This window comes from Bufo bufo, chromosome 11 (assembly GCF_905171765.1).
Source record: "Bufo bufo chromosome 11, aBufBuf1.1, whole genome shotgun sequence".
Taxonomy (NCBI): domain Eukaryota; kingdom Metazoa; phylum Chordata; class Amphibia; order Anura; family Bufonidae; genus Bufo; species Bufo bufo.
Window position 1 is genome coordinate 102,341,477 of NC_053399.1, and position 14,800 is coordinate 102,356,276.

The 14,800-nt window shown below is 54.2% G+C and overlaps 1 protein-coding gene across 4 annotated transcripts in view; it reads left to right on the forward strand.

Moving 5' to 3' along the window:
* The window catches only part of ZBTB7B (zinc finger and BTB domain containing 7B), a 53,091-nt gene extending 40,891 nt beyond the window's left edge, over nt 1–12,200 (forward strand). For 2 of the 4 annotated variants that reach the window (XM_040411157.1, XM_040411156.1), the window contains one exon: nt 10,670–11,069. In XM_040411157.1, the coding sequence (XP_040267091.1) occupies nt 10,670–11,069 (400 nt within the window). Of the gene's footprint in view, nt 1–10,669 lie in introns of all 4 variants that reach the window. The other 2 variants (XR_005774720.1, XM_040411155.1) reach the window with 2 other exon arrangements.
* The last annotated feature ends 2,600 nt before the right edge of the window (nt 12,201–14,800 follow it).

Below are 14,800 nucleotides of genomic sequence, written 5' to 3' on the forward strand. Positions count from 1 at the left end.
GAGGATGGATGATGACCAGTCCTGTGTAGTGCCGCCCTGTACTGCCCTCTAGAGGATGGATGATGATCAGTCCTGTGTAGTGCTGCCCTCTAGAGGATGGATGATGATCAGTCCTGTGTAGTGCTGCACTGTACTGCCCTCTAGAGGATGGATGATGATCAGTCCTGTGTAGTGCTGCCCTGTACTGCCCTCTAGAGGATGGATGATGATCAGTCCTGTGTAGTGCTGCCCTCTAGAGGATGGATGATGATCAGTCCTGTGTAGTGCTGCCCTGTACTGCCCTCTAGAGGATGGATGATCAGTCCTGTGTAGTGCTGCCCTCTAGAGGATGGATGATGATCAGTCCTGTGTAGTGCCGCCCTGTACTGCCCTCTAGAGGATGGATGATGATCAGTCCTGTGTAGTGCTGCCCTGTACTGCCCTCTAGAGGATGGATGATGATCAGTCCTGTGTAGTACCGCCCTCTAGAGGATGGATGATGATCAGTCCTGTGTAGTACTGCCCTCTAGAGGATGGATGATGATCAGTACTGTGTAGTGCTGCACTGTACTGCCCTCTAGAGGATGGATGATGATCAGTCCTGTGTAGTGCTGCACTGTACTGCCCTCTAGAGAATGGATGATGATCAGTCCTGTGTAGTGCTGTACTGTACTGCCCTCTAGAGGATGGATGATGATCAGTCCTGTGTAGTGCCGCCCTGTACTGCCCTCTAGAGGATGGATGATGATCAGTCCTGTGTAGTGCTGTACTGTACTGCCCTCTAGAGGATGGATGATGATCAGTCCTGTGTAGTGCCGCCCTGTACTGCCCTCTAGAGGATGGATGATGATCAGTCCTGTGTAGTGCCGCCCTCTACTGCCCTCTAGAGGATGGATGATGATCAGTCCTGTGTAGTGCCGCCCTGTACTGCCCTCTAGAGGATGGATGATGATCAGTCCTGTGTAGTGCTGCCCTGTACTGCCCTCTAGAGGATGGATGATGATCAGTCCTGTGTAGTGCCGCCCTGTACTGCCCTCTAGAGGATGGATGATGATCAGTCCTGTGTAGTGCCGCCCTCTACTGCCCTCTAGAGGATGGATGATGATCAGTCCTGTGTAGTGCCGCCCTGTACTGCCCTCTAGAGGATGGATGATGATCAGTCCTGTGTAGTGCCGCCCTGTACTGCCCTCTAGAGGATGGATGATGATCAGTCCTGTGTAGTGCCGCCCTCTACTGCCCTCTAGAGGATGGATGATGATCAGTCCTGTGTAGTGCCGCCCTGTACTGCCCTCTAGAGGATGGATGATGATCAGTCCTGTGTAGTGCGCCCTGTACTGCCCTCTAGAGGATGGATGATGATCAGTCCTGTGTAGTGCTGCCCTGTACTGCCCTCTAGAGGATGGATGATGATCAGTCCTGTGTAGTTCTGCACTGTACTGCCCTCTAGTGGATGGATGATGATCAGTCCTGTGTAGTGCCGCACTGTACTGCCCTCTAGAGGATGGATGATTCTCAGTCCTGTGTAGTACTGCCCTCTAGAGGATGGATGATGATCAGTCCTGTGTAGTGCCGCACTGTACTGCCCTCTAGAGGATGGATGATAATCAGTCCTGTGTAGTGCTGCCCTGTACTGCCCTCTAGAGGATGGATGATGATCAGTCCTGTGTAGTGCTGCACTGTACTGCCCTCTAGAGGATGGATGATGATCAGTCCTGTGTAGTGCTGCCCTGTACTGCCCTCTAGAGGATGGATGATGATCAGTCCTGTGTAGCACCGCCCTCTAGAGGATGGATGATGATCAGTCCTGTGTAGTGCTGTACTGTACTGCCCTCTAGAGGATGGATGATGATCAGTCCTGTGTAGTGCCGCCCTGTACTGCCCTCTAGAGGATGGATGATCAGTCCTGTGTAGTGCCGCACTGTACTGCCCTCTAGAGGATGGATGATTCTCAGTCCTGTGTAGTACTGCCCTCTAGAGGATGGATGATGATCAGTCCTGTGTAGTGCTGCACTGTACTGCCCTCTAGAGGATGGATGATGATCAGTCCTGTGTAGTGCTGCCCTGTACTGCCCTCTAGAGGATGGATGATGATCAGTCCTGTGTAGTGCCGCACTGTACTGCCCTCTAGAGGATGGATGATGATCAGTCCTGTGTAGTACTGCCCTCTAGAGGATGGATGATGATCAGTCCTGTGTAGTGCTGCCCTGTACTGCCCTCTAGAGGATGGATGATGATCAGTCCTGTGTAGTGCTGCCCTCTAGAAGATGGATGATGATCAGTCCTGTGTAGTACTGCCCTCTAGAGGATGGATGATGATCAGTCCTGTGTAGTGCTGTACTGTACTGCCCTCTAGAGGATGGATGATGATCAGTCCTGTGTAGTACTGCCCTCTAGAGGATGGATGATGATCAGTCCTGTGTAGTACTGCCCTCTAGAGGATGGATGATGATCAGTCCTGTGTAGTGCCGCACTGTACTGCCCTCTAGAGGATGGATGATGATCAGTCCTGTGTAGTACTGCCCTCTAGAGGATGGATGATGATCAGTCCTGTGTAGTGCTGCACTGTACTGCCCTCTAGAGGATGGATGATGATCAGTCCTGTGTAGTACTGCCCTCTAGAGGATGGATGATGATCAGTCCTGTGTAGTACTGCCCTCTAGAGGATGGATGATGATCAGTCCTGTGTAGGGCTGCACTGTACTGCCCTCTAGAGGATGGATGATGATCAGTCCTGTGTAGTGCTGCCCTGTACTGCCCTCTAGAGGATGGATGATGATCAGTCCTGTGTAGTGCTGCCCTCTAGAGGATGGATGATGATCAGTCCTGTGTAGTACTGCCCTCTAGAGGATGGATGATGATCAGTCCTGTGTAGTACTGCCCTCTAGAGGATGGATGATGATCAGTCCTGTGTAGTACTGCCCTCTAGAGGATGGATGATGATCAGTCCTGTGTAGTGCTGCACTGTACTGCCCTCTAGGGGATGGATGATGATCAGTCCTGTGTAGTGCCGCCCTGTACTGCCCTCTAGAGGATGGATGATGATCAGTCCTGTGTAGTGCTGCTCTCTAGAGAATGGATGATGATCAGTCCTGTGTAGTGCTGCCCTCTAGGGGATGGATGATGATCAGTCCTGTGTAGTGCTGCACTGTACTGCCCTCTAGAGGATGGATGATGATCAGTCCTGTGTAGTGCTGCCCTGTACTGCCCTCTAGAGGATGGATGATGATCAGTCCTGTGTAGTGCTGCCCTGTACTGCCCTCTAGAGGATGGATGATGATCAGTCCTGTGTAGTGCTGCCCTGTACTGCCCTCTAGAGGATGGATGATGATCAGTCCTGTGTAGTGCTGCACTGTACTGCCCTCTAGAGGATGGATGATGATCAGTCCTGTGTAGTGCTGCACTGTACTGCCCTCTAGAGGATGGATGATGATCAGTCCTGTGTAGTACCGCCCTCTAGGGGATGGATGATGATCAGTCCTGTGTAGCACCGCCCTCTGGAGGATGGATGATGATCAGTCCTGTGTAGTGCTGCACTGTACTGCCCTCTAGAGGATGGATGATGATCAGTCCTGTGTAGTGCTGCACTGTACTGCCCTCTAGAGGATGGATGATGATCAGTCCTGTGTAGTACCGCCCTCTAGGGGATGGATGATGATCAGTCCTGTGTAGCACCGCCCTCTGGAGGATGGATGATGATCAGTCCTGTGTAGTACTGCCCTGTACTGCCCTCTAGAGGATGGATGATGATCAGTCCTGTGTAGTACTGCCCTCTAGAGGATGGATGATGATCAGTCCTGTGTAGTACCGCCCTCTAGAGGATGGATGATCAGTCCTGTGTAGTACCGCCCTCTAGAGGATGGATGATGATCAGTCCTGTGTAGTACCGCCCTCTAGAGGATGGATGATGATCAGTCCTGTGTAGTACTGCCCTCTAGAGGATGGATGATGATCAGTCCTGTGTAGTGCTGCACTGTACTGCCCTCTAGAGGATGGATGATGATCAGTCCTGTGTAGTACTGCCCTCTAGAGGATGGATGATGATCAGTCCTGTGTAGTGCTGCACTGTACTGCCCTCTAGAGGATGGATGATGATCAGTCCTGTGTAGTGCTGCCCTCTAGAGGATGGATGATTATCAGTCCTGTGTAGTGCTGCCCTCTAGAGGATGGATGATGATCAGTCCTGTGTAGTACTGCCCTCTAGAGCATGGATGATGATCAGTCCTGTGTAGTGCCGCCCTCTGGAGGATGGATGATGATCAGTCCTGTGTAGTGCTGCCCTGTACTGCCCTCTAGAGGATGGATGATGATCAGTCCTGTGTAGTGCTGCCCTGTACCGCCCTCTAGAGGATGGATGATGATCAGTCCTGTGTAGTACTGCCCTCTAGAGGATGGATGATGATCAGTCCTGTGTAGTACCGCCCTCTAGAGGATGGATGATGATCAGTCCTGTGTAGTACCGCCCTCTAGAGGATGGATGATGATCAGTCCTGTGTAGTACTGCCCTCTACTGCCCTCTAGAGGATGGATGATGATCAGTCCTGTGTAGTGCTGCCCTGTACTGCCCTCTAGAGGATGGATGATGATCAGTCCTGTGTAGTGCCGCCCTGTACCCCCCTCTAGAGGATGGATGATGATCAGTCCTGTGTAGTGCTGCCCTGTACTGCCCTCTAGAGGATGGATGATGATCAGTCCTGTGTAGTGCCGCCCTGTACTGCCCTCTAGAGGATGGATGATGATCAGTCCTGTGTAGTGCTGCCCTGTACTGCCCTCTAGAGGATGGATGATGATCAGTCCTGTGTAGTGCCGCCCTTTACTGCCCTCTAGAGGATGGATGATGATCAGTCCTGTGTAGTGCTGCACTGTACTGCCCTCTAGAGGATGGATGATGATCAGTCCTGTGTAGTGCTGCCCTCTAGAGGATGGATGATGATCAGTCCTGTGTAGTGCTGCCCTGTACTGCCATCTAGAGGATGGATGATGATCTGTCCTGTGTAGTGCCGCCTTGTACTGCCCTCTAGAGGATGGATGATGATCAGTCCTATGTAGTGCCGCCCTATACTGCCCTCTAGAGGATGGATGATGATCAGTCCTGTGTAGTGCTGCCCTCTAGAGGATGGATGATGATCAGTCCCTTGTAGTGCCGCCCTCTAGAGGATGGATGATGATCAGTCCTGTGTAGTGCCGCCCTCTGGAGGATGGATGATGATCAGTCCTGTGTAGCACCGCCCTCTAGAGGATGGATGATGATCAGTCCTGTGTAGTACCGCACTGTACTGCCCTCTAGAGGATGGATGATGATCAGTCCTGTGTAGTACCGCCCTCTAGAGGATGGATGATGATCAGTCCTGTGTAGTACTGCCCTCTAGAGGATGGATGATGATCAGTCCTGTGTAGTACCGCCCTCTAGAGGATGGATGATGATGATCAGTCCTGTGTAGCGCCGCCCTCTGGAGGATGGATGATGATCAGTCCTGTGTAGTACCCCCCTCTAGAGGATGGATGATGATCAGTCCTGTGTAGTGCTGCACTGTACTGCCCTCTAGAGGATGGATGATGATCAGTCCTGTGTAGTGCTGTACTGTACTGCCCTCTAGAGGATGGATGATGATCAGTCCTGTGTAGTGCTGCCCTGTACTGCCCTCTAGAGGATGGATGATGATCAGTCCTGTGTAGTGCTGCCCTCTAGAGGATGGATGATGATCAGTCCTGTGTAGTGCTGCCCTGTACTGCCCTCTAGAGGATGGATGATGATCAGTCCTGTGTAGTGCTGTACTGTACTGCCCTCTAGAGGATGGATGATGATCAGTCCTGTGTAGTGCTGCCCTGTACTGCCCTCTAGAGGATGGATGATGATCAGTCCTGTGTAGCACCGCCCTCTAGAGGATGGATGATGATCAGTCCTGTGTAGTGCTGTACTGTACTGCCCTCTAGAGGATGGATGATGATCAGTCCTGTGTAGTGCCGCCCTGTACTGCCCTCTAGAGGATGGATGATGATCAGTCCTGTGTAGTGCTGTACTGTACTGCCCTCTAGAGGATGATGATCAGTCCTGTGTAGTGCTGCACTGTACTGCCCTCTACAGGATGGATGATGATCAGTCCTGTGTAGTACTGCCCTCTAGAGGATGGATGATGATCAGTCCTGTGTAGTGCTGCCCTCTAGAGGATGGATGATGATCAGTCCTGTGTAGTGCCGCCCTGTACTGCCCTCTAGAGGATGGATGATGATCAGTCCTGTGTAGTACCCCCCTCTAGAGGATGGATGATGATCAGTCCTGTGTAGTACCGCCCTCTAGAGGATGGATGATGATCAGTCCTGTGTAGTGCCCCCCTCTAGAGGATGGATGATGATCAGTCCTGTGTAGTACCGCCCTCTGGAGGATGGATGATGATCAGTCCTGTGTAGTACCGCCCTCTGGAGGATGGATGATGATCAGTCCTGTGTAGCACCGCCCTCTGGAGGATGGATGATGATCAGTCCTGTGTAGTACCGCCCTCTGGAGGATGGATGATGATCAGTCCTGTGTAGTACCTCCCTCTGGAGGATGGATGATGATCAGTCCTGTGTAGTACTGCCCTCTGGAGGATGGATGATGATCAGTCCTGTGTAGTACCCCCCTCTAGAGGATGGATGATGATCAGTCCTGTGTAGTACCCCCCTCTAGAGGATGGATGATGGTGGAGGATGGATGATGATCAGTCCTGTGTAGTACCGCCCTCTGGAGGATGGATGATGATCAGTCCTGTGTAGTGCCGTCCTGTAGAGGATGGATGATGATCAGTCCTGTGTAGTACCCCCCTCTAGAGGATGGATGATGATCAGTCCTGTGTAGTGCCGTCCTGTAGAGGATGGATGATGATCAGTCCTGTGTAGTACCCCCCTCTGGAGGATGGATGATGATCAGTCCTGTGTAGTACCCCCCTCTAGAGGATGGATGATGATCAGTCCTGTGTAGCGCCGCCCTCTGGAGGATGGATGATGATCAGTCCTGTGTAGCACCGCCCTCTGGAGGATGGATGATGATCAGTCCTGTGTAGTGCCGCCCTTTACTGCCCTCTAGAGGATGGATGATGATCAGTCCTGTGTAGTGCTGCCCTCTAGAGGATGGATGATGATCAGTCCTGTGTAGTGCTGCCCTGTACTGCCATCTAGAGGATGGATGATGATCTGTCCTGTGTAGTGCCGCCTTGTACTGCCCTCTAGAGGATGGATGATGATCAGTCCTGTGTAGTACCCCCCTCTAGAGGATGGATGATGATCAGTCCTGTGTAGTACCGCCCTCTAGAGGATGGATGATGATCAGTCCTGTGTAGTGCCGCCCTATACTGCCCTCTAGAGGATGGATGATGATCAGTCCTGTGTAGTGCTGCCCTCTAGAGGATGGATGATGATCAGTCCCGTGTAGTGCCGCCCTCTGGAGGATGGATGATGATCAGTCCTGTGTAGCACCGCCCTCTAGAGGATGGATGATAATCAGTCCTGTGTAGTACCGCACTGTACTGCCCTCTAGAGGATGGATGATGATCAGTCCTGTGTAGTACTGCCCTCTAGAGGATGGATGATGATCAGTCCTGTGTAGTACCGCCCTCTAGAGGATGGATGATGATCAGTCCTGTGTAGTACTGCCCTCTAGAGGATGGATGATGATCAGTCCTGTGTAGTACCGCCCTCTAGAGGATGGATGATGATGATCAGTCCTGTGTAGCGCCGCCCTCTGGAGGATGGATGATGATCAGTCCTGTGTAGTACCCCCCTCTAGAGGATGGATGATGATCAGTCCTGTGTAGTGCTGCACTGTACTGCCCTCTAGAGGATGGATGATGATCAGTCCTGTGTAGTGCTGCACTGTACTGCCCTCTAGAGAATGGATGATGATCAGTCCTGTGTAGTGCTGTACTGTACTGCCCTCTAGAGGATGGATGATGATCAGTCCTGTGTAGTGCTGCCCTGTACTGCCCTCTAGAGGATGGATGATGATCAGTCCTGTGTAGTGCCGCCCTGTACTGCCCTCTAGAGGATGGATGATGATCAGTCCTGTGTAGTGCTGTACTGTACTGCCCTCTAGAGGATGATGATCAGTCCTGTGTAGTGCTGCACTGTACTGCCCTCTACAGGATGGATGATGATCAGTCCTGTGTAGTACTGCCCTCTAGAGGATGGATGATGATCAGTCCTGTGTAGTGCTGCCCTCTAGAGGATGGATGATGATCAGTCCTGTGTAGTGCCGCCCTGTACTGCCCTCTAGAGGATGGATGATGATCAGTCCTGTGTAGTACCCCCCTCTAGAGGATGGATGATGATCAGTCCTGTGTAGTACCGCCCTCTAGAGGATGGATGATGATCAGTCCTGTGTAGTGCCCCCCTCTAGAGGATGGATGATGATCAGTCCTGTGTAGTACCGCCCTCTGGAGGATGGATGATGATCAGTCCTGTGTAGCACCGCCCTCTGGAGGATGGATGATGATCAGTCCTGTGTAGTACCGCCCTCTGGAGGATGGATGATGATCAGTCCTGTGTAGTACCTCCCTCTGGAGGATGGATGATGATCAGTCCTGTGTAGTACTGCCCTCTGGAGGATGGATGATGATCAGTCCTGTGTAGTACCCCCCTCTAGAGGATGGATGATGATCAGTCCTGTGTAGTACCCCCCTCTAGAGGATGGATGATGGTGGAGGATGGATGATGATCAGTCCTGTGTAGTACCGCCCTCTGGAGGATGGATGATGATCAGTCCTGTGTAGTGCCGTCCTGTAGAGGATGGATGATGATCAGTCCTGTGTAGTACCCCCCTCTAGAGGATGGATGATGATCAGTCCTGTGTAGTGCCGTCCTGTAGAGGATGGATGATGATCAGTCCTGTGTAGTACCCCCCTCTGGAGGATGGATGATGATCAGTCCTGTGTAGTACCCCCCTCTAGAGGATGGATGATGATCAGTCCTGTGTAGCGCCGCCCTCTGGAGGATGGATGATGATCAGTCCTGTGTAGCACCGCCCTCTGGAGGATGGATGATGATCAGTCCTGTGTAGTGCCGCACTGTACTGCCCTCTAGAGGATGGATGATGATCAGTCCTGTGTAGTGCCGCACTGTACTGCCCTCTGGAGGATGGATGATGATCAGTCCTGTGTAGCACCGCCCTCTGGAGGATGGATGATGATCAGTCCTGTGTAGTGCCGCACTGTACTGCCCTCTAGAGGGTGGATGATGATCAGTCCTGTGTAGTGCCGCACTGTACTGCCCTCTGGAGGATGGATGATGATCAGTCCTGTGTAGCACCGCCCTCTGGAGGATGGATGATGATCAGTCCTGTGTAGTACCCCCCTCTAGAGGATGATGATCAGTCCTGTGTAGCGCCGCCCTCTAGAGGATGATGATCAGTCCTGTGTAGTGCCGCCCTCTGGAGGATGGATGATGATCAGTCCTGTGTAGTACCGCCCTCTGGAGGATGGATGATGATCAGTCCTGTGTAGTACCCCCCTCTGGAGGATGGATGATGATCAGTCCTGTGTAGTACCGCCCTCTGGAGGATGGATGATGATCAGTCCTGTGTAGTACCGCCCTCTAGAGGATGGATGATGATCAGTCCTGTGTAGCACCGCCCTCTGGAGGATGGATGATGATCAGTCCTGTGTAGTACCGCCCTCTAGAGGATGGATGATGATCAGTCCTGTGTAGCACCGCCCTCTAGAGGATGATGATCAGTCCTGTGTAGCGCCGCCCTCTGGAGGATGGATGATGATCAGTCCTGTGTAGTACCCCCCCTCTAGAGGATGGATGATGATCAGTCCTGTGTAGTACCCCCCTCTAGAGGATGGATGATGATCAGTCCTGTGTAGTACCGCCCTCTAGAGGATGGATGATGATCAGTCCTGTGTAGTACCCCCCTCTAGAGGATGGATGATGATCAGTCCCGTGTAGTACCCCCCTCTAGAGGATGATGATCAGTCCTGTGTAGCACCGCCCTCTGGAGGATGGATGATGATCAGTCCTGTGTAGTACCGCCCTCTAGAGGATGGATGATGATCAGTCCTGTGTAGTGCTGCCCTGTACCCCCCTCTAGAGGATGGATGATGATCAGTCCTGTGTAGTGCCGCCCTCTAGAGGATGGATGATGATCAGTCCTGTGTAGTGCTGCACTGTACTCCCCTCTAGAGGATGGATGATGATCAGTCCTGTGTAGTACCGCCCTCTGGAGGATGGATGATGATCAGTTCTGTGTAGTACCGCCCTCTAGAGGATGGATGATGATCAGTCCTGTGTAGCACCGCCCTCTAGAGGATGGATGATGATCAGTCCTGTGTAGTACCGCCCTCTGGAGGATGGATGATGATCAGTTCTGTGTAGTACCGCCCTCTAGAGGATGGATGATGATCAGTCCTGTGTAGCACCGCCCTCTAGAGGATGGATGATGATCAGTCCTGTGTAGTACTGCCCTCTAGAGGATTGATGATGATCAGTCCTGTGTAGTACTCCCCTCTAGAGGATGGATGATGATCAGTCCTGTGTAGTAACCCCCCTCTAGAGGATGGATGATGATCAGTCCTGTGTAGTACCCCCCTCTAGAGGATGGATGATGATCAGTCCTGTGTAGTACCCCCCTCTAGAGGATGATGATCAGTCCTGTGTAGCACCGCCCTCTGGAGGATGGATGATGATCAGTCCTGACCCTGTGTCTCCTCTGATCCCGCAGGAATGACAAGCTGAAGATCCACATGCGGAAGCACACCGGCGAGCGCCCCTACTGCTGTGAGCACTGCAGCGCCCGCTTCCTGCACAGCTACGACCTGAAGAACCACATGCACCTGCACACCGGCGACCGCCCCTACGAGTGCTCCTTGTGCCACAAGGCCTTTGCTAAGGAGGACCACCTCCAGCGCCACATGAAGGGGCAGAACTGCCTGGAGGTGCGGACCCGACGACGACGCAAAGAAGACCCCCCGGTGCCGCGCATCGTGCCCACCCCTGGCCTGGATCTGACCAATGGGAAGATGGATGACCTGCGCCTGTCCATGCTGCGCTACTGGCCGCTCCCGCACCCTCACTCTGGAGGGGCCAGCCCGGAGGGGCCCCTGGTGATAGACAACTCTTAGCGTCTCCCTCCCGGCAGTGATTGGGGCTGATGGAGGTTGTACTGCAGCACTTCACCCCCACCATGGTGCGGTACCTTGTCTTCACCCCCTGAACGGACGGAGCGGACTGTAGAGCCGGGGGAGGGGTGAGGGACACTGCTCCAAAGCCTCAGGGATCATTAGAGGGGCCCCTCCCGGACATTTTGTATGTGAGATCTATAATATATACTGTCTGTATATAGAGATGACGGCACTTCTAGAAGGAGACGTATATAATACCGTATATATATATATATATATATAGAGAGAGAGAGGAAAGCAATAACCGGCGTGGGGGGCTGCCCGCCCGCTATCTGCTCGCTTTATGGTGCTGTGCCTTCTGAGAATGTATGACTGTGTGTGTGGGGGCCCCGGGGCCCCTGCCATCATTCATCCACCACCACTGCGCTGGTCCTGGGATGACTGATGGCGGTGACTGCTTGCGCTGCTGCCGCTTTCTGTTAGGAGAGGGAGCTGGGGGTGGGGACCCGGGGAAGGAATCGGGGGGGAGCGGGGCCCCAGTGCCGGACACAGGAGCTGCTTGTACATTATATTTAAATTATTATTCTTCTAAGTGATTGTGCTTCATTCTCCCTCGGGGGAGGTTCGGGGTCCGTGGTGGCTCACGCCGAGGTTTGTGTCACCGTACCCCATGCTTGTCTGGTCGCTTCAGGGGGGTTTAGTAAAGGCTGGCGCGGTGATGGCGACCGGGGGCTAGTTGGGTCACTCCACCATTGGGCAATTCCATGATTCGGACCAATATTCCACTGGAATAGATCGTCAGCACCGGACGACTGTGTGGTTACTGCAGTGCGGCCCCCTGTAGGAGGTTACTGCCCCCTCCTGACGTAACTCCATTCATCATCCGTGCCGCTGCTACCCCTGTAGAGCTTCTGCGTGTTCCCTCTTCACATCCTCATCTGTGGGTGCCGATGCTCGGGGGCGGAGCGCTGGGTGCTGAGGCACACGGGCAGGTTAGAGAATGCTGATGCTTGTGGGTGGAGTCGGGCTCTGGTGCTCAGGGGTGGAGTCACAGGTGCTGGTGCTCAGGGGGGCACGCTGTACATAGAGGCGGGTGTTTGATGTGTTTGTTTGCAGGTTTTTGGGTCTGAACGAAATAAACTGCAAATTCCAAAGCCATAACCGCAGCGCCTGCGCAAATGGACGCGCCGTTTCCCGCGCTGCAGCTGGCTGCATGTATGACGATACGCGGTACCACTGTTGTGGCATTCCACCATGTTCTCCCCCGACATGTGGGGGGCTGAGTTGGGTTGTGGCTCTAGATTCCTGGCTGTGAGACCCCCTCCCCGTTAGCAGGCCTGCGCTGCACAGCGGCCTCTAATACACAGGGCCACAGCTTACCTCTGTGGATGATTGACAGGGGGACCAGTATGACACCCCCACTGCAGCCCGCCGGGGGCACAGCCCACATTCCCGGGGAGTTTCTGTCCTTGCACTAATCAGATGCCCCCCGGGGGCGGGGGTGGGGGTGGGGGCACTCTTACTTGAACTCATACACTGGTGTGAAGGGAAATCCTATTATTTAATTGTTTTGCTTTTTTTTTAATGAAGGCTAATGGAGAAATAAAATAAGAGAACCTGAGTCTTGTCTTCTTACTGGGGCGGAGTCAAAGGGAGCGCCAAAGGGAAAAGAACATGCCCCGTCCCATTGTCCTGACGAGCTGCTGCCGGCCCCGTCCATTGTCCTGACGAGCTGCTGCCGGCCCCATCCCATTGTCCTGACGAGCTGCTGCCGGCCCCGTCCCATTGTCCTGACGAGCTGCTGCCGGCCCCGTCCCATTGTCCTGACGAGCTGCTGCCGGCCCCGTCCCATTGTCCTGACGAGCTGCTGCCGGCCCCGTCCCATTGTCCTGACGAGCTGCTGCCGGCCCCGTCCCATTGTCCTGACGAGCTGCTACCGGCCCCGTCCCATTGTCCTGACGAGCCGCCGCCTGCCTTGTAACTGAGCATCAGTAAGGAGCTGCCGTCCTCAGGCTGCGGTGTCAGTAATAAGCGGCCGTCCTCAGGCTGCGGGGTCAGTAATATGCGGCGGTCCTCAGGCTGCGGTGTCAGTAATAAGCGGCCGTCCTCAGGCTGCGGTGTCAGTAATAAGCGGCCGTCCTCAGGCTTCGGTGTCAGTAATAAGCGACCGTCCTCAGGCTGCGGTGTCAGTAATAAGCGGCCGTCCTCAGGCTGCGGTGTCAGTAAAGAGCTGCTGTCATCAGGCTGCGGTGTCAGTAATAAGCGGCCGTCCTCAGGCTTCGGTGTCAGTAATAAGCGGCCGTCCTCAGGCTTCGGTGTCAGTAATAAGCGGCCGTCCTCAGGCTTCGGTGTCAGTAATAAGCGGCCGTCCTCAGGCTTCGGTGTCAGTAATAAGCGGCCGTCCTCAGGCTTCGGTGTCAGTAATAAGCGGCCGTCCTCAGGCTTCGGTGTCAGTAATAAGCGGCCGTCCTCAGGCTGCGGTGTCAGTAAGGAGCTGCCGTCCTCAGGCTGCGGTGTCAGTAATAAGCGGCCGTCCTCAGGCTGTGGTGTCAGTAAGGAGCTGCCGTCCTCAGGCTGCGGTGTCAGTAATAAGCGGCCGTCCTCAGGCTGCAGTGTCAGTAAGGAGCTGGGCTCTAAGCTGTAGTCGGGGGCGGGGCTCTCGGCTGTATTAAGGGTTCGGGCTCTAAGCTGTAGTCAGGGCGGGGCTCTAAGCTATAGTCGGGGCTCAGGCTCTAAGCTGTAGTCAGGGCTCGGGCTCTAAGCTGTAGTCAGGGCTCGGGCTCTAAGCTGTAGTCAGGGCTCGGGCTCTAAGCTGTAGTCGGGGCTCAGGCTCTAAGCTGAAGTCAGGGCTCGGGCTCTCAGGTGTAGTCAGGGCTCGGGCTCTCAGGTGTAGTCAGGGCTTGGGCTCTAAGCTGTAGTCAGGGCTCGGGCTCTAAGCTGTAGTCAGGGCTCGGGCTCTAAGCTGTAGTCCGGGATCGGGATCTCAGCTGTAGTCGGGGCAGGGCTCTAAGCTGTAGTCGGGGGCGGGGCTCTCGGCTGTAGTCAGGGCTTGGGCTCTAAGCTGTAGTCGGGGCAGGGCTCTAAGCTGTAGTTGGGGGCGGGGCTCTCGGCTGTAGTCAGGGCTTGGGCTCTAAGCTGTAGTCAGGGTTCGGGCTCTAAGCTATAGTCAGAGTTCGGGCTCTCGGCTGTAGTCAGGGCTTGGGCTCTAAGCTGTAGTCAGGGCTCGGGCTTTAAGCTGTAGTCAGGGCTCGGGCTCTCAGGTGTAGTCAGGGTTCGGGCTCTCAGGTGTAGTCAGGGCTCGGGCTCTCAGGTGTAGTCAGGGCTTGGGCTCTAAGCTGTAGTCAGGGCTCGGGCTCTAAGCTGTAGTCAGGGCTCGGGCTTTAAGCTGTAGTCAGGGCTCGGGCTCTCAGGTGTAGTCAGGGTTCGGGCTCTCGGCTGTAGTCAGGGCTCGGGATCTAAGCTGTAGTCAGGGCTCGGGCTCTAAGCTGTAGTCAGGGCTCGGGCTCTAAGCTGTAGTCAGGGCTCGGGCTCTCAGGTGTAGTCAGGGTTCGGGCTCTCTGCTGTAGTCAGGGCTCGGGATCTAAGCTATAGTTGGGGCGGGGCTCTCGGCTGTAGTCAGGGCTCGGGCTCTCGGCTGTAGTCAGGGCTCGGGCTCTAAGCTGTCAGGGATCAGTAAAGAGCTGCTGTCATCAGGCTGCGGTGTCAGTAAGGAGCGGCCGTCCTCAGGCTGC